The 20,738-nt window shown below is 45.1% G+C and overlaps 1 protein-coding gene across 1 annotated transcript in view; it reads left to right on the top strand.

Annotated features, from left to right (window-relative positions):
• Positions 1-20,738, top strand: part of LOC121541623 (transmembrane protein 132D) — a 53,756-nt gene that overhangs the window by 14,444 nt on the left and 18,574 nt on the right. Inside the window, exon 3 of the mRNA XM_041850783.2 lies at positions 12,322-12,465. Within this exon, the coding sequence (XP_041706717.2) occupies positions 12,322-12,465 (144 nt within the window). The remainder of the gene's footprint in view (positions 1-12,321; positions 12,466-20,738) is intronic.

Below are 20,738 nucleotides of genomic sequence, written 5' to 3' on the forward strand. Positions count from 1 at the left end.
ATCTATGAAAATGAGCCCGCTCTGTTTGTCCTCCCGCTGCATGGTTGGCTGGGAAAATTAGCTCGGTGGAAATGACTGTTGCATGGCAGTTCATTTTCTGCAAGTAATTTAATTTGCCCGTAGGATTGTGGGTAACCTAAGGACATTTCAGGCAGCCCTATTTTTGTGTCTGCAAAAAATGTGATTGCTTAGTCCAAAGAAATTAATACTTTGTCAAATTCAGGCCATGGGATGCTAACCTTGTGTATTTTGAAAAGTGCTATTTTAGTGATGAGTTTGTGCTGTGCTTAAGGGGAGGTTCAGGAAGTCTCCGGCAGCAGTCTATTTAGCTGATAGCCTGTTGGCTGTTCCCCACTAAATAGATTGTAAAGGTGGGATATGTGAAGGTAGAAGATGATGAGGGGAGCTGTAAAACATCACAAATGAGATGATGATGAGTTGACTTTGAGGAAGTCACACAGACAGCTCTATCAAGTCTCCCTTAATTTCCCCCCTTTTCAACGTGATCTCAGGCAAAGGATTTATTTAATCAACCTCCTCATTGACTCTCATTTCCTTTACCATCCTGATCTCATACTTAGACTGTTTACTGATCCAGCCAGGCTTAAAATAGACCGTTGTCATCCGGCTTTTACCCGCATCCCCATCCTCCTCCTCAGGCAAATTAATCACTGTTGGTCTGAATCCCTCCTTGTTCCTGGTACTGGCCCATTAGATATATATATATATATATATATATATATATATATATATATATATATATATATATAGTGAGGGAAAAAAGTATTTGATCCCCTGTTTATTTGAACAGTGACAGAATAACAACAAAATAATCCAGAAAAAAGCATGTCAAAAATGTTATAAATTGATTTGCATTTTAATGAGGGAAATAAGTATTTGACCCCCTTTCAATCAGAAGGTTTCTGGCTCCCAGGTGTCTTTTATACAGGTAACGAGCTGAGATTAGGAGCACACTATTAAAGGGAGTGCTCCTAATCTCAGTTTGTTACCTGAATAAAAGACACCTGTCCACAGAAGCAATCAATCAATCAGATTCCAAACTCTCCACCATGGCCAAGACCAAAGAGCTCTCCAAGGATGTCAGGGACAAGATTGTAGACCTACACAAGGCTGGAATGGGCTACAAGACCATCACCAAGCAGCTTGGTGAGAAGGTCACAACAGTTGGTGTGATTATTCGCAAATGGAAGAAACACAAAATAACTGTCAATCTCCCTCGGCCTGGGGCTCCATGCAAGTCATCACCTCGTGGAGTTGCAATGATCATGAGAACGGTGAAGAATCAGCCCAGAACTACACGGGAGGATCTTGTCAATGATCTCAAGGCAGCTGGGACCATAGTCACCAAGAAACAATTGGTAACACACTACGCCGTGAAGGACTGAAATCCTGCAGCGCCCGCAAGGTCCCCCTGCTCAAGAAAGCACATATACAGGGCCGTCTGAAGTTTGCCAATGAACATCTGAATGATTCAGAGGAGAACTGGGTGAAAGTGTTGTGGTCAGATGAGACCAAAATCGAGCTCTTTGACATCAACTCAACTCGCCGTGTTTGGAGGAGGAGGAATGCTGCCTATGACCCCAAGAACACCATCCCCATCCCTCAGCCAGGGCATTGAAAATGGGTCGTGGATGGGTATTCAAGCATGACAATGACCCAAAACACACGGCCAAGGCAACAAAGGAGTGGCTCAAGAAGAAGCACATTAAGGTCCTGGAGTGGCCTAGCCAGTCTCCAGACCTTAATCCCATAGAAAATCTGTGGAGGGAGCTGATGGTTCGAGTTGCCAAACGTCAGCCTCGAAACCTTAATGACTTGGAGAAGATCTGCAAAGAGGAGTGGAACAACATTTATTGTTGTTATTCTGTCTCTCACTGTTCAAATAAACCTACCATTAAAATTATAGACTGATCATGTCTTTGTCAGTGGGCAAACGTACAAAATCAGCAGGGGATCAAATACTTTTTTCCCTCACTGTATATATATATATATATATATATATATATATAAATGTCCTAATTTATCTTAAAGGAAAAATCCGATATAGCACTTTCAAGCAGGCAGTAAAAGGTGTAATATTTCTACCTGCTTGAAAGTGCTATATCTTGAAAACTTGACTGCTGACGTGCAAACATTTTGGGGACTATATTTAAAGTGGACTAATGAAAAAAATACCAAACAATAGTTTTTGAGTGGATTTCTCTTTTAACAGGAGTAATGATATGTTTGGTTAGTAGATTGCTTGGCTGAGATGCTGGGCTTGCCTCATCAAACCTAGCTGAGAGTTGATTAGTCTGGCTCCTGACCAATGCCTCGGCCCTGTCTGGGTTAGTATTGATCAGACTGTTAGCTGTCACAGAGCACCAGTCTTGTATGTTTGACTGAATAACACGCCCCAGCCAGTGGACGGGACAGGGTGTCACGATCGTCTTGACGAGAAGGAGTAGACCAAGGCGCAGCGTGTGAAACGAACATGACTTTAATTAGTTAAAGCACAAGTACAAAACAAAACACGATCGTGAAGTCCACAGTAACACTGACTGAACACGGAACAAAAACCCACAACACCCAAAGGAAAACATACAGATTAAATATGGCTCCCAATCAGAGACAACCAGCCCACAGCTGACACTCGTTGCCCCTGATTGGGAGTCATTATTACATTTACATTTACATTTTAGTCATTTAGCAGACGCTCTTATCCAGAGCGACTTACAGTTAGTGAATACATATTATTTTTTAATACTGGCCCCCCGTGGGAATCGAACCCACAACCCTGGCGTTGCAAACGCCATGCTCTATCAACTGAGCTACATCCCTGCCGGCCATTCCCTCCCCTACCCTGGACGACGCTGGGCCAATTGTGCGCCGCCCATGAGTCTCCCGGTCGCGGCCGGCTGCGACAGAGCCTGGATTCGAACCACTGCGATGCAGTGCCTTAGACCACTGCGCCACTCGGGAGTACATTATCTCTGCGACCGCGCCTCAATAAGGGCTAAACAAGGGAGGGCTGGGTGGGCATACCTCCTCGGCAGTGGTTCTGGCTCCGGCCTTGATCCCCACCTCCTCTCCAACCCCCCAAAGTACCCCTGGTCCTGTCTAGCCCCGCTGGTCGGAGCCGGACTGACGACACGCGCCCCTGGCTTGGTGCGTGGAACAGGAACGGGCCTCACCGGACTGACGACTCCATTCCCTGGCTTGGTGCGAGTAGCCGGAACGGGCTGGACCAGGCTGACGACTCGCATCCCTGGCTTGGTGCGAGTAGCAGGAACGGGTTGGACCAGGCTGGCGACTCGCACCCCTGGTTTGGTGCGAGTGGCAGGAACAGGCCGGGTCGGGCTGGCGACGCACACCGTAGGCTTTGTGCGTGGAGCAGGGACAGGCCGGGCTGGGCTGGCGACGCACACCGTAGGCTTAGTGCGTGGAGCAGGAACAGGCCGGGCAGGGCTGGCGACGCACACCGTAGGCTTAGTGCGTGGAGCAGGAACAGGCCGGGCAGGGCTGGCGACGCACACCGTAGGTTTGGTGCGTGGAGCAGGAACAGGCCGGGCAGGGCTGGCGACGCACACCGTAGGTTTGGTGCGTGGAGCAGGGACAGGCCGGGCCGGGCTGACGACGCACCCCGTAGGCTTGGTGCGTGGAGCAGGAACAGGCCGGGCAGGGCTGGCGACGCACACCGTAGGCTTGGTGCGTGGAGCAGGGACAGGCCGAACAGGGCTGGCAACGCACACCGTAGGCTTCGTGCGTGGAGCAGGAACAGGCCGGACTGGGCTATGGAGACGGATAGGAGACCTGGAGTGAAGAGCTGCCACAACCCGTCCTGGCTGAATGCCTACCTTCACACACTCTGTGTGAGGCATCAGCACAGGACGTACAGGGCTGTGTACCCGTACTGGCATAACAGCACGTGACACTGGCGCAGGATATCCGGGACCGAGGAGAGGCACTGGAGGCCGCGAGCGCTGAGCCGGCATACTCCGTCCTGGCTGCATGCCCACCTTCGCACAACACGTGCGGGGTGCTCGCACAGGACGTACCGGACTATGCCGGACCACTCGCGGCACAGTGCGCATCTCCGCATACCGCGGAACCTGCCCAGTCTCATGCTGCCATGCCTGAGTACGGGGAGTTGGCTCTGCTCTCCATCCAGGCTCCGCCAACCTGCCTTCTGGCCCCCAAAAGCCGGTGGCCTCCTCTCTTAATCTCCCAATCCGCCCTGTGGCAGCCTCCTGCTGCCCAGTCGCCCATGCCGTGTGCCCCCCCCTAAAAAATTATTGGGGGTGCCTCTCGCCTTTCCGACCACGGCCCGGTTGACGCCGCTTCTCCACTCCTGCCTGGGTCTCCCCCTTCATCGCCTTCCGGTACCGGACGGCCTTCTCCTCGGTAATTTGCCCCCAACCGAGGAGGACATCCACCAGCGTCACCTCCTGCGTGTGTTCCTGGACACGCTGCTTGGTCTTTGTATGGTGGGTTTTTCTGTCACGATCGTCTTGACGAGAAGGAGTAGACCAAGGCGCAGCGTGTGAAACGAACATGACTTTAATTAGTTAAAGCACAAGTACAAAACAAAACACGATCGTGAAGTCCACAGTAACACTGACTGAACACGGAACAAAAACCCACAACACCCAAAGGAAAACATACAGATTAAATATGGCTCCCAATCAGAGACAACCAGCCCACAGCTGACACTCGTTGCCCCTGATTGGGAGTCATTATCTCAAACATAGAAATGAACCCAACAGAAATACCAACATAGAAATACACCCAATGAATGAACACACCCTGGCTCAATATACAGAGTCCCGGAGCCAGAGCGTGACACAGGGGGAGGGTGTGTGTGTGTGTGTGTGTCTATCCGCTGTGATCATATTTGATAAAGTTGCCTTGCCAGTGTGTTTGTGTTTGTGGAGATTAGGAGTTGTCTGTCTGGCAGCATGTGACTTTAAGCCACTGGGCTTTCACTTCATGACCACACTATTCTGATGTCCCCCGCATTATCAGAATATTTTCCCCTCTAATTCCTTTGACTGGTGCTGTAATAGACCTAATGGAGGAGTATTTCTGTCTTTGATCCTGTTTGTGCTGTTTCAAACAGACAGTCAGCTCAGTTAAAAAATAATGAGATGTTAGTATTTTAAAAGACAACACTCTGCTAAGCAATTAGTATTCCAATCGCAAATTCAAAGACCTACCTATGAGAGCAAATAGTTTTCTGTCTGACATGCACACGCACACACAGCACTGATGGGTGCTATCTGTCTGCTGATATTATGATCCACAGCTGCATCATATGCCAATCACATTTTCCTTTAATGCCACATAAAGAGCATCAGTGATTCTTATCACGTGTTTTTAAAGGTGACAGGCAAAGGTCTCCACAAAACCATAACTCTTGATAATAATGCTAATTTAGGCTTAATTAAATAAGCCTCCACACACAAAAAAATATGACTACATTTTAGCTGTCATTTCTACTTTTTGGTGAATGACATTTGCTGTCCAATAAATGCAAGGATCATTTGAGGGCAAAAGGAAAAGCACAATTGCTTACTGCAAGGAACACAAGCTACAGACATGGCTTTTATGAAATGAAACAAATGATACTGACATGATCTGGGAAATAAACATGTAGGTCAATAATGATTATACGCAAATGCAGATAATGCAGCCAGGTCACCCGTGATACAAGTCAGTATTTGACGTCCATCCAATTTGATGAGGCTGCCATTCAAACAGCTAAGATTAGCTAAATGTTTTAGTTGATAAGACTTGTTGGATGATACAACACATGTACAGTATAATGAATGTTAGCTTCTTGGGAAACAATATTTCTGCTATCTAGCTAGCCATTGGTGCTGCAGCCAGCAAGCTATCTAATCAAAATGTGGCTAACTACCACATGAAAATAATTCAACTATTACTGGTCAAATGTTACCATATATAGCTAGCTAAACCCTTTCTGACAATTGTACTGTGAACACAAGGTTAGCTAGCTGGATAGCTAGCTAAGCACAAGCGTGGCTTAGCTAGCCAAGAACATCCATGATCCTGATCTCTCCTGGCGAAATTGCTTTGATAAGCATTTTCTCAATCACAAATACTCTTACCACTTTGAGCTGTACATAAATAAAGATCACTGTAAACTGTAGTGTCGTTTCAAGTGATTTATTATAGTTAGCTAGAAGGAGAACAGCATCTGTCTTCTCATTCTGCAGCATAAATCTGACGACCACCAACTGTCACACTAACCAAGTTTCCATCCACAGTTTTTATGTGAGTAAAGTCATACCGTTAAAAAAGAAAATCACGACAGCTGTGATGGAAACAGAACGTTTCGGTACAATTTTATAAATGCAGACAGATAATTTGTACGTTGGACATGGTGGAATATTTTTGTGTCTGTAAAATTAATTATGCGAGAAATGGCAGTGGAAACTCCTTTATACACAAATATTGATATAATAATCATCATATATGTGCAAATATTGATATAATAACCATCATATCAAAGTAAACTTGGAGTAACGCGATGATGGTGTGTGGTCCTCCCACTACGACTTGGGAAACCATGCAATTTATTAGGCTACAGATGATATAAGTTATGATGAACTTCACAGGGTGGTGAAAGTGCACTGTGATCTTGATGCTCCTTTCAAATAAATATCGAGGGTCTTATTCTGGCGACATGATGATCGATGCTCTTATCCATAATAATCTCATCATGTAGACTATACCCGCACAACCTAACCGCACTGTATCTGCGAGCTGTTGGCTAGAGCGAACTAGCCAAGACCAGAGTAGGCACATTTGCTATTTAACGCAACATTTTTTTTGACAAAACCATAAGTACAGTTGAAAATGTGATGTAAACATATTGAACTTTAGATTTTTATTTGGGACATGAAAACGTAAGTACATTTTGTGTGCACTACGTCACCATGCACTGATTTCTATCCACTAAAAGTCAATTTGGTGGAAACACACCACTGGTAGGAAAATGTGCATATTTCCTTTATGCAGATTCTAGAGTATTTGCATGAAAATCTGTCGCCAATTGGATCGAAACCTAGCTAGTGCAACACAAGTGAAAAATGAAAACTACTTTGAAATAGCTGGATCAAATGTAAAACGTTAAATAGAGTTCTGATTATGTTCAACAGTACAATATTGAGCATGTGAGCTCAGAAATGTGGGAAATTGTGCACTAAAATCAGATAACTTTGAACCTTTTCAAAATGATGGAATTTTCACAATGCCCTGCAGTGACAATTTCCAAGCATTCCAAAGCAGCATGTTGACAGGTAGCCATACCTATTTAAGTGTTATATCAAGGATACAAAATCTACCCTGAACATAATATTATTGCAGATCATTTTATGATGTATTTAGCTGTTGTATAAAGAAAGGTTTGGAAAAGCAGGGAAACCTTTGCCTGTCACCTTTTAATGCTGATGGGTTCTGACAAATAATCATGATTTAATCATATTTTCTAGGAAAGGTATTTTATTCCTGTTGAGAAAGATGAGAGCGATAGATCAGCGACCTTTATACACTGATGGAAGATGCGCCACTCCATATTATTTTACTTTACTTTACTTAGACAAGTATTCTATTAACTAGTCTGCTCTCACATGTAGTGGCCTCCGGTTCTCAGTATAATAAATGTGTACAAGTAGGGATTTGTAACAAAGGCACTGACTGCGTAAACATTGCTATGTTGGATTTGACTAAATTCAACTTCCAGGCAGCCCCTGGTCGGCCTTCAAAATCTATCACTAGGTATCCACGCACGCTTGAAGTCTCACATGTCCCTGTTCTGTTCTGTCCCCTCTCTAAGCCTTTATGTTCGCTGGGAGGAACAGACAAGCTGTCTGGCCTATGGATAGAGTCAAAAAAAGCTTAAGGCAGAGTGGAGAGAGCTCCAGGGACATGTTGCACAGCTGGAAGAAACCCAAAAGGAGAGGGGATTAGTGCTTCCTTAGGCCACACAATCAACGGGCCTGATTAGGAAACAATGTTGCAGGCACTTCCCCATTTAGAAATACACACACACACACACACAATGACAGAGACAAATGGGCCTGGTCAAAAGTACTACACTATATAGGAAATAGGGTGCCATTTGGGATACAGACTCAGTCAGCCCAGAATCACTCCATCTAAATAAGCGTGTATGTTTAGTCAGTTAGCAGACGCTCTTATCCAGAGTGACTTACAGTTAGTGAGTGCATACATTTTTCATACTGGCCCTCCATGGGAATCAAACCCACAACCCTGGCGTTGCAAGCGCCATGCTCTACCAACTGAGCTACAGGAGGCTATGTTCTCACTCAAAGAGAAACATACAGATGACTACATGTATTACATTACATTAAACATGTATTGCAAATGTATATACTGTAGTGGACAGATTTACATACATTTATGTAGGTTATATAGGTTATAGCTCACACGCATACACAAGCTTAAAGACTTACTTTGACTCCTTGTACTCCTTGTAGCCACCCCCAATGCACATACAGTGCCGACGTCCAGGTCCTGAACCTCCCCTAGGTTCTTACTGTGGAATGCAGTGTTTGGTTTTCGCCAGACATAATGGGATACATCTCGTCCACAAAAGTTGACTCAAGTTTGCCAAAAAGCACCTGGAAGCACCTGGATGATCATCAAGACTCTTGGAATAATGTTCTATGGACAGATGAGTCCAAAGTATAACCTTATACCAATGGTCAAGTATGGTGGTGGGGGTAGTGTGATGGTTTGAGGATGCTTTGCTGCCTCAGGACCTGGACGACTTGCCTTAATATAAGGAACCATGAATTCTGCTCTATATCAGAGAATTATCAAATCAAATCAAATCAAATTGTATTTGTCACATGCGCCGAATACAACAGGTGCAGACCTTACTGTGAAATGCTTACTTACAAGCCCTTAACCAACAATGCAGTTCAATAAATAGAGTTAAGAAAATATTTACTAAATAACTAAAGTAAAAAATAAAATTAAAAAGTAACACAATAAAATAACGAGGCTATATATAGGGGGTACCGGTACAGAGTCAATGTGTGGGGGTACAGGTTAGTTGAGGTAATTTGTACATGTAGGTAGGGGTAAAGTGACTATGCATAGATAATAAACAGTGAGTAGCAGCAGTGTAAAAACAATCCAGGTGGCCATTTGATCAATTGTGATTATGGCTTGGGGGTAGAAGCTGTTAAGGAGCCTTTTGGACCTAGACTTGGTGCTCCAGTACTGCTTGCCGTGCGGTAGCAGAGAGAAAAGTCTATGACTTGGGTGACTGGAGTCTTTGACAATTTTTTGCGCCTTCCTCTGACATCGCCTGGTATAGAGGTGCTGGATGGCAGGAAGCTTGGCCCCAGTGATGTACTGGGCCGTACGCACTACCCTCTGTAGCGCCTTACGGTCGGATGCCGAGCAGTTGCCATACCAGGCGGTGATGCAACCGGTCAGGATGCTCTCGATGGTGCAGCTGTATGATAGTTTGTTGGTGATGTGGACAACAAGGAACTTGAAACTCTCGACCCGCTCCACTACAGCCCTGTCGATGTGAATGGGGGCGTCTTCGGACCTCCTTTTCCTGTAGTCCACGATCAGCTCCTTTGTCTTGCTCATGTTGAGGGAGAAGATGTTCTCCTGGCACCACATGGCCAGGTCTCTGACCTCCTCCCTATAGGCGGTCTCATCGTTGTCGGTGATCAGGCCTACCACTGTTGTGTCGTCATCAAACTTAATGATGGTGTTGGAGTCGTGCTTGGCCACACAGTCATGGGTGAACAGGGAGTACAGGAGGGGACTAAGCACGCACCCCTGAGGGGACCCCGTGTTGAGGATCAACGTGGCAGATGTGTTATTGCCTACCCTTACCACCTGGGGGTGGACCGTCAGGAAGTCCAGGATCCAGTTGCAGAGGGAGATGTTTAGTCCCAGGGTCCTTAGCTTAGGTGGGGAAAGGGCAGTGTGGAGTGCGATTAAGATTGTGTCATATGTGGATCTGTTGAGGCGGTATGCGAATTGGAGTGGGTCAAGGGATTCCGGGATGATGGTGTTGAAGTGAGCCATGACCAGCCTTTCAAAGCACTTCATGGCTACCAACGTGAGTGCTACAGGAGAATGTCAGGCCATCCGTCTGTGAGCTGAAGCTGAAGCGCAGCTCGGTCATGCAGCAAGACAATGATCCAAAACACACAGTTAAGTCTACATGAAAATGGCTAAAAAGCAACAGGCTTGAAGTTTTGGAATGGCCTAGTCAAAATCCAGACTTAATCCCAATTGAGATGTTGTGGCTGGACTTTAAACGAGCAGTTCATGCTTGAAAACCCACACGTCACTGAGTTAAAGCAGTTCTGCATGGAAGAGTGGGCCAAAATTCCTCCACAGCGATGTGAGAGACAGATCAACAACTACAGGAAGCGTTTGGTTGGAGTCATTGCAGTTTAAGACAGCACAACCAGTTATTGAGTGTAAGGGGCAATTCGTTTTTCACACAGGGACATTGGGTGTTGCATAACTTTGTTTATGAAAGAAGTATGTAATTGTTGTGTTATTTGTTCAATTAGGTTCCCTTTATTTAATATTAGGTTTTGGTTGAAGATCTGATAACATTCAGTATCAACAATATGCAAAAGTAGAGAAAATTAGAAAGGGGCAAATACTGTTTCACAGCACTTTTCATGCTTATTCAATCATTCCAGGAATAAGTCTGATGACAAGGTCTCCATGGTCAGGCCATGTCAGAGAGGGTTCTTTACCCACACTGGGTCACCCCGTCCTAGGGAGTCTGTATGAGGGCCTGGTGCTGCCGCCCTGCCTGGTCCTCCCACCCTTAGAAGCGTGTAATGAGGGCTCCTGCACTGCTGTTTACAGGAGAGATAGAGGGAAGGAATCACGCAATCATCACAATTATCAGTGGTTCCCCAGCAAGCAGCTAGCACTGATGGGAATAAGATGTGCCTGCTGATTCTCGGTTTGCAGGCAGGAAGGTAAACATCACTTCTCCACTGTCTGTCAGCACACCTCGTTAGACACCAAGAGCAAAGAGCATAGAGAACACACACATACACACACACACACACACACACACACACACACACATGCGTGAAAGCACACACACGCACATTTACACACACTCACACACATGCATACACACACATACATACACACCCACACGCAGACACACACACACACACACACACTGAAACCAGCCACACAGTGGTAATAACATGTTGATCTTCTTTCAAATTGAACTTTGACCAACCACTGCATGTTTTAATGTGAATATGCGAGAGGTTGCCTGAAGGCAGCTTTAGATGCTAAGCCTTGTGCTAAGTACTCTATATATACAAAAGTACGTGGACACTCCTTCAAATTAGTGGAATCGGCTATTTCAGCCACACCCGTTACTGACAGGTGTATAAAATCGAGCACAGAGCAGTGCAATCTCCATAGACAAACATTGGCAGTAAAATGGCCCGTACTGAAAAGCTGAGTGACTTTTAACGTTGCACCATCATAGGATGCCACCTTCCAACAAGTCAGTTCGTCAAATTTCTGCCCTTCTAGAGCTTCCCCGGTCAACTGTAAGTGCTATTATTGTGAAGTGAAAACGTCTAGGAGCAACAACGGCTCAGCCGTGAAGTGGTAGGCCACACAAGCTCACAGAACGGAACCGCCGAGTGCTGAAGCGTGTAGCGCGTTAAAATCGTCTGTCATCGGTTGCAACACTCACTACCGAGTTCCAAATTGCCTCTGGAAGCAACATCAGCACAAGAACTGTTCATCAGGAGCTTCATGAATTGGGTTTCCATGGCCAAGCAGCCTGCACACAAGCCTAAGATCCCCATGTGCAATGCCAAGCGTTGCCCAACATCAGTGCTCGACCTCACTAATGCTCTTGTGGCTGAATGGAAGCAAGTCCCCGCAGCAATGTTCCAACATCTAGTGGAAAGCCTTCCCAGAAGAGTGGAGGCTGTTACAGCAGCGAAGAGGGGACCAACTCCATATTAAAAACCCATGATAAAGGAATGAGATGTTCGACGAGCAGGTGTCCACATACTTTTGGTCATGTAGTGTATCTCAGGCTTCTATCATTATCTGAGGTTCTCAGGTGATCTTAGATAGCCTCGCCTCCCCTGCAGCAGATACTCATGGGTCAATAATACTCAAACAGATACGTGAAGGTTCTGTTGATATCACCTCAAGTAACCTGTGTTTGTACAGTATGTGTGTATGTCAACTGACCTGTGTGTGTTACAGTGACTGTGTATCTGTGTGTTCCAGAGCCACCGTGAGGAAGGGCATGTCGTTCAGTACAGCGAGGCCCAGTGATTCAACCTTATGGGACATCGCCCTGGAGTCTGGCAGAGGGGGCGCTAACACCATCTCTGTCGTGTGTCAGAGAAAGACCACCAACACCGGGAAAAGGTGTGTGTTCAAGAATGGGATAGGCTCCTTTCCAACCTCTACTGAATTCCAAACAATGAAACTTCAAATGGTTCTGAACATCTTATTCATTACAATAGTGACACCGTTTGAGTGACTGCCAAGTTTCTAATAGCCCTACATTTTCTGCAAACATCTTGACTTAGGCTCTCTTAAATCTTTAAGATGGCCTTCCTCTGTCCTGTTACTACTGATATAAGTAGTGTAAGAATGTTGATGCACAGCACTTGTCCAAAGACAAGGGTAGAAGAAACAAACAGGTTGTTTGTTATAGATTTCCAGATTCTGAGAAGGAAGAGATTGCAAATCTAGGATTTGATTGAGGAGGAAAACAATTTAACTTCATCAGTTGCCGTGTTGGTGTGGTCCTGGCATCTGTGCAACAGCCTGTTATTGTATGAAGCAGATCTATGTTACATTGTGATGAGTCACTCTCATTGTAAATAGGCTAAAGGGACTATTCAAATACCTCTTTAGGGAACTATTATAACAGATACAGAATATGTGGCACTGTTATTTGCTTTAGGCAGTAATTCCCCCTGGTTTACATTAGATATGTTATGGGGCCTGGTGTTTTCCCTGGTCAGGTGAGGCCATGTGGTCAGGAAAAACTCTGGGCCCTAGTTATAATCTTACACAATATGCACCGGTTTCCCGGACAGAGATCAAGCCTAGTGCTGACCAAAACAGCATTCCCCAATGAAGAATATTCATTGAAATAGACTATACCACTAATCTTTGACCAAGAAACCAGCCCTGTAAATACACGGAATAACATACAGAAGTTGACAATGCCAATCAGTTGTTTGTAATACTCTTTGAGATTATGATGACATCAGTAAGAACATTAGTATTCCTGCTGTCTACTACAGTTGGGGAGGGATCAACTGGGTTAATATGAACAGTTTAAAACCCTCAAACTCAACTCTGGACCTCAAAGCCCGTTCCACTGCATTTTTTCATTGTTCCCCTCTAATCAGGGCCTTATTTATTTAGACCTGGGACACCAGGTGGGTGCAATTCATTTTCAGGTAGAACAGAAAACCAGCAGGCTCTGGACCTCGTAGGGTAAGAGTTGAATACCCCTGGTTTAGAATATTTCTTCATTATGTGATCTTCTAATCCCCCATCTTTATATCAGACACATCTTGTTAGTGACAACTCATGTCCATTTGTCAACTGTTATTTTGTCATTAAAGGCATTTGTGTTCGATGAACCAAGCGATGGACACAAGTCACTGCTGCCAATAGTTTTGAGTTGCTATATTATTCATGTATGTATTTGATTGAAAACATTTTTAGAAGTTGGTGACACTTCGTTTTTACTCATGGACACATGAAGAATTGTAAGGGGCCAGGTAACGTGATGTTTTACAGATGCACATCTACAGTATTTATTGATGGACTGGACATGTTGGCTTTAGAGGACAGCATCACACAGCATCACACAGCATCATGTGTCACAGCATCAATGATGTGCTGTCAACATGGAACATTGTGTGCTGCTATCACAGCACTACCTGATCCAGATGGCAAAACAAACCTCTGCCCAGCAACCTCCCAGCACTTGCTCTCCCCCTCAGACAAACACTCACACACACACACACTCCAACCCGGCTCAGCGTGCCGCCCGTCCGACCCACTTATCTGTAATCATCAGTAATCATCAGTGCGTTATCCGGGCTTAAGCACTGGCTGGCGCGTTCTGGGCAAGATTAGGAGCCCAGATATTCCAAGTCCCAGCAGCGGTATTAACTAGTGAATAACCAGTGAACACCCAGGCGGGTGGACAGAGGTCCCCCCCCTCCCTCCCACGCACCCACCAACCAATCTGAGCTGTAGAGAGGCTGTCAAGGCTCTGTCTGGTTTTAAAATCCTTGAGAGTCGATTGACGCACCCGTGCACCCATCAAAATCCATCTGTTTAAGATAGAGATATCAGGGGAGGTTTGATGGGCTGCGTCTCAAACCACTGCATCCGCCCATGTCGGCCTTCAGCATCTGCGATGGAAAGCTGATTTTGTACATTTGCCCACTGACAAAGACATGATCAGTCTATAATTTTAATGGTAGGTTTATTTGAACAGTGAGAGACAGAATAACAACAAAACAATCCAGAAAAACGCATGTAAAAAAGGTTATAAATTGATTTGCATTTTAATGAGGGAAATAAGTATTTGACCCCTCTGCAAAACATGACTTAGTACTTGGTGGCAAAACCCTTGTTGAAAATCACAGAGGTCAGACGTTTCTTGTAGTTGGCCATCAGGTTTGCACACATCTCAGGAGGATTTTGTTCCACTCATCTTTGCAGATCTTCTCCAAGTTATTAAGGTTTCGAGGCTGACGTTTGGCAACTCGAACCATTAGCTCCCTCCACAGATTTTCTATGGGATTTAGGTCTGGAGACTGGCTAGGCCACTCCAGGACCTTAATGTGCTTCTTCTTGAGCCACTCCTTTGTTGCCTTGGCTGTGTGTTTTGGATCATTGTCATGCTGGAATATCCATCCACGACCCATATTCGATGCCCTGGCTGAGGGAAGGAGGTTCTCACCCAAGATTTGACGGTACATGGCCCCGTCCATCATCCCTTTGATGCGGTGAAGTTGTCCTGTCCCCTTTGCAGAAAAACACCCCCAAAGCATAATGTTTCCACCTCCATGTTTGACGGTGGGGATGGTGTTCTTGGGGTCATAGGCAGCATTCCTCCTCCTCCAAACACGGCGAGTTGAGTTGATGCCAAAGAGCTCGATTTTGGTCTCATCTGACCACAACACTTTCACCCAGTTCTCCTCTGAATCATTCAGATGTTCATTGGCAAACTTCAGACGGCCCTGTATATGTGCTTTCTTGAGCAGGGGGACCTTGCGGGCGCTGCAGGATTTCAGTCCTTCACGGCATAGTGTGTTACCAATTGTTTTCTTGGTGACTATGGTCCCAGCTGCCTTGAGATCATTGACAAGATCCTCCCGTGTAGTTCTGGGCTGATTCTTCACCGTTCTCATGATCATTGCAAGTCCACGAGGTGAGATCTTGCATGGAGCCCCAGGCCGAGGGAGATTGACAGTTCTTTTGTGTTTCTTCCATTTGCGAATAATCACACCATCTGTTATCACCTTCTCACCAAGCTGCTTGGTGATGGTCTTGTAGCCCATTAAGGCTTGTGTAGGTCTACAATCTTGTCCCTGACATCCTTGGAGAGCTCTTTGGTCTTGGCCATGGTGGAGATTTTGGAATCTGATTGATTGATTGCTTCTGTGGACAGGTGTCTTTTATACAGGTAACAAACTGAGATTAGGAGCACTCCCTTTAAGAGTGTGCTCCTAATCTCAGCTCGTTACCTGCATAAAAGACACCTGGGAGCCAGAAATCTTCAAATACTTATTTCCCTCATTAAAATGCAAATCAATTTATAAAAATTTTTGACATGCGTTGTTCTGGATTTTGTTGTTGTTATTCTGTCTCTCACTGTTAAAATAAACCTACAATTAAAATGATAGACTGATCATGTCTTTGTCAGTGGGCAAACGTACAAAATTGTAGACTAGGAGACATCCCCCAAAAATCGGTCTTCTCTCAAAAACCTACAAACTAATATGGTCACTCTATGGAAAGATGAGACTCTCACGAACATGATGGTATTCTCCGGGACTCGTCTGAAGGTAACTTGGTACGTGAAGTATGGAAGTCGTTTTGTACCAACAAAAAAAGGGCTTAAATATGTGTCCAAATTAAAATATATTTCTTATATTTCCTAGATAGGACATACACTTCAAAACCTTACTCCTTATGATACATTTTTTGAATGTCTATTTTGCCATTGATGAGTGGGTTATTCAATACATGTCTATGGGCTATAGTAGTAATTTAAAATGTATTATTTTATACCTATAGGGGTCCTAAAATTCTAAATAAAATAGCTGAATGGACAACTATGATACCCAAACTATGACTGTCAACACTTATATCTGCCATCATCTCTTATGACCGAAAATAGCTTCTGGAAATCAGGACAGTGATTACTCACCTCGTACTGGACAAATATTTTTTCATTAACGAGTCGGACGCAAAGGATTTCCTTCAGACACCCGACAAGGCCCAAATCCCCGTCATTCACAGGAGAAAGAGACAGAAATATTGGGTACGTAGGTCGGGATGCCTTGTAAGGATGTGACGGCGAGTGGGTAATCTGCCTCTACCATCAGTCCTATTAGCCAACGTACAATCATTGGAAAAGAAAATAGACGAGCTACGATCACAAATATCCTACAAACGGGAAAACGTATATTTCACCAAGTCGTGGCTGAACGACAACATGGATAACGTACAGCTGGCGGGGTTTACGCTGCATCGGCAAGATAGAACAGCCGCCTCCGGTAAGACAAGGGGTGGCGGTCTGTGTTTATTTGTAAACAACAGTTGGTGCACGAAATCTAATACTAAGAAAGTATTGCGGTTTTGCTCGCCTGAGGTAGAGTATCATGATAAGCTGTAGACCACACTATTTACCAAGAGAGTTTTCATCTATATTACTCGTAGCTGTCTATTTACCACATCAAACCGATGCCGGCACTAAGACCACACTCAGTGAGCTGTATAAGGCCATAAGCAAACAGGAAAACGCTCATCTAGAAGTGGCGCTCCTAGTGGCCGGGGACTTTAATGCAGGGAAACTTACATTCGTTTTACCTAATTTCTACCATCATGTTAAATGTGCTACCAGAGTTTAAACAACTCTAGACCACATTTACTCCACACACAGAGACGCGTACAAAGCTCTCCCTCGCCCTCCATTTGGCAAATCTGATCATAATTCTATCCTCCTGATTCCTGCATACAAGCAAAAACTAAAGCAGGAAGCACCAGTGACTCGGTCAATAAAGAAGTGGTCAGATGAAGCAGATGCTAAGCTACAGGACTGTTTTGCTAGCACAGACTGGAATATGTTCCGGGATTCTTCCGAAGGCATTGAGGAGTACACCACATCAGTCACTGGATTCATCAATAAGTGCATCGATGACGTCGTCCCCACAGTGACCGTACATACTTACCCCAACCAGAAGCCATGGATTACAGACAACATCCGCACTGAGCTAAAGGGAAGAGCTGCCGCTTTCAAGGAGCGGGACTCTAACCCGGACGCTTATAAGAAATCCCACTATGCCCTCCGATGAACCATCAAACAGGCAAAGCGTCAATATAGGACTAAGATTGAATCGTACTACACCGGCTCCGACGCGCGTCGGATGTGGCAGGGCTTGCAAACTATTACAGACTACAAAGGGAAGCATAGCCACAAGCTGCCCAGTGACACAAGCCTACTAGACGAGCTAAATTACTTCTATGCTCGCTTCGACGCAAGCAACACTGAAGCATGCATGAGAGCATCAGCTGTTCCGGACGACTGTGAGTAAGATCTTTAAACAGGTCAACATTCACAAGGCCGCAGGGCCAGACGGATTACCAGGACGTGTACTTCACTGACATTTTCAACCTGTCCCTGACTGAGTCTGTAATACCAACATGTTTTAAGCAGACCACCATAGTCCCTGTGCCCAAGAACACTAAGGTAACCTGCCTAAATGACTACAGACCCGTAGCACTCACGTCTGTAGCCATGAAGTGCTCTCATCAACACCATTATCCCAGAAACCCTAGACACACTCCAATTTGCATACCGCCCCAACAGATCCACAGATGATGCAATCTCTATTGCACTCCACACTGCCCTTTCCCACCTGGACAAAAGGAACAACTACGTGAGAATGCTATTCATTGACTACAGCTCAGCGTTCAACAACATAGTGCCCTCAAAGCTCATCACTAAGCTAAGGACCCTGGGACTATACACCTCCCTCTGCAACTGGATCCTGGACTTCCTGACGGGCCGCCCCAAGTTGGTAAGGGTAGGTAACAACACATTTGCCACGCTGATCCTCAACACGGGGGCCCCTCAGGGGTGCGGGCTCAGTCCCCTCCTGTACTCCCTGTTCACCCATGACTGCATGGCCAGGCACGACTCCAACACCATCATTAAGTTTGCTGACGACACAACAGTGGTAGGCCTGATCACCGACAACGATGAGACAGCCTATAGGGAGGAGGTCAGAGACCTGGCCGTGTGGTGCCAGGATAACAACCTTTCCCTCAACGTGATCAAGACAAAGGAGATGATTTTGGACTACAGGAAAAGGAGGACCGAGCACGCCCCCATTCTCATCGACGGGGCTGTAGTGGAGCAGGTTGAGAGCTTCACCTTCCTTGGTGTCCACATCACCAACAAACTATCATGGTCCAAACACACCAAGACAGTCGTGCAGAGGGCACGACAAAGCCTATTCCCCCTCAGGAGACTGAAAACATTTGGCATGGATCCTCAGATCCTCAAAAAGTTATACAGCTGCACCATCGAGAGCATCCTGAATGGTTGCATCACCTGGACTATCGGACCACCATTTTATTACGTTTGCAATCGCAACAAATAATCTGCTCAGACCCCAACCAAGGAGCATCAAAGTCGTGCTATAAATTCTCAGACAACACAAAAATTCCTTGATGCCCTTCCAGACTCCTTCTGCCTACCCAAGGACGTCAGAGGACAAAAATCAGTTAACCACTTAACTGAGGAACTCAATTTAACCTTGCGCAATACCCTAGATGCAGTTGCACCCCTAAAAACGAAAAACATTTGTCATAAGAAACTAGCTCCCTGGTATACAGAAAATACCCGAGCTTTGAAGCAAGCTTCCAGGAAATTGGAACGGAAATGGCGCCACACCAAACTGGAAGTCTTCCGACTAGCTTGGAAAGACAGTACCGTGCAGTACCGAAGAGCCCTCACTGCTGCTCGATCATCCTACTTTTCCAACTTAATCGAGGAAAATAAGAACAATCCAAAATTTCTTTTTGATACTGTTGCAAAGCTAACTAAAAAGCAGCATTCCCCAAGAGAGGATGGCTTTCACTTCAGCAGTAATAAATTCATGAACTTCTTTGAGGAAAAGATCATGACCATTAGAAAGCAAATTACGGACTCCTCTTTGAATCTGCGTATTCCTCCAGGGCTTAGCTGTCCTGGATCTGCACAGCTCTGCGAGGGCCTGGGATCGGGAGAGACACTTAAGTGTTTTAGTACTATATCTCTTGACACAATGATGAAAATAATCATGGCCTCTAAACCTTCAAGCTGCATACTGGATCCTATTCCTACTAAACTGCTGAAGGAGCTGCTTCCTGTGCTTGGCCCTCCTATGTTGAACATAATAAACAGCTCTCTATCCACCGGATGTGTACCAAACTCACTAAAAGTGGCAGTGATAAAGCCTCTCTTGAAAAAAGCCAAACCTTGACCCGGAAAATATAAAAAACTATCGGCCTATATCGAATCTTCCATTCCTCTCAAAAATTTTAGAAAAAGCTGTTGCGCAGCAACTCACTGCCTTTCTGAAGACAAACAATGTATACGAAATGCTTCAGTCTGGTTTTAGACCCCATCATAGCACTGAGACTGCACTTGTGAAGGTGGTAAATGACCTTTTAATGGCGTCAGACCGAGGCTCTGCATCTGTCCTCGTGCTACTAGACCTTAGTGCTGCCTTTGACACTATCGATCACCACATTCTTTTGGAGAGACTGGAAACCCAAATTGGTCTACACGGACAAGTTCTGGCCTGGTTTAGATCTTACCTGTCGGAAAGATATCAGTTTGTCTCTGTGAATGGTCTGTCCTCCGACAAATCAACTGTACATTTCGGTGTTCCTCAAGGTTCCGTTTTAGGACCACTACTGTTTTCACTATATATTTTACCTCTTGGGGATGTTATTCGAAAACATAATGTTAACTTTCACTGCTATGCGGATGACACACAGCTGTACATTTCAATGAAACATGGTGAAGCCCCAAAATTGCCCTCGCTAGAAGCCTGTGTTTCAGACATAAGGAAGTGGATGGCTGAAAACTTTCTACTTTTAAACTCGGACAAAACAGAGATGCTTGTTCTAGGTCCCAAGAAACAAAGAGATCTTCTGTTAAATCTGACAATTCATCTTGATGGTTGTAAAGTCGTCTCAAATAAAACTGTGAAGGACCTCGGCGTTACTCTTGACCCTGATCTCTCTTTTGACGAACATATCAAGACTGTTTCAAGGACAGCTTTTTTTCCATCTACGTAACATTGCAAAAATCAGAAATTTTCTGTCCAAAAATGATGCAGAAAAATTAATCCATGCATTTGTTACTTCTAGGTTAGACTACT

Source organism: Coregonus clupeaformis, chromosome 27 (assembly GCF_020615455.1).
Source record: "Coregonus clupeaformis isolate EN_2021a chromosome 27, ASM2061545v1, whole genome shotgun sequence".
NCBI classification, from domain to species: domain Eukaryota; kingdom Metazoa; phylum Chordata; class Actinopteri; order Salmoniformes; family Salmonidae; genus Coregonus; species Coregonus clupeaformis.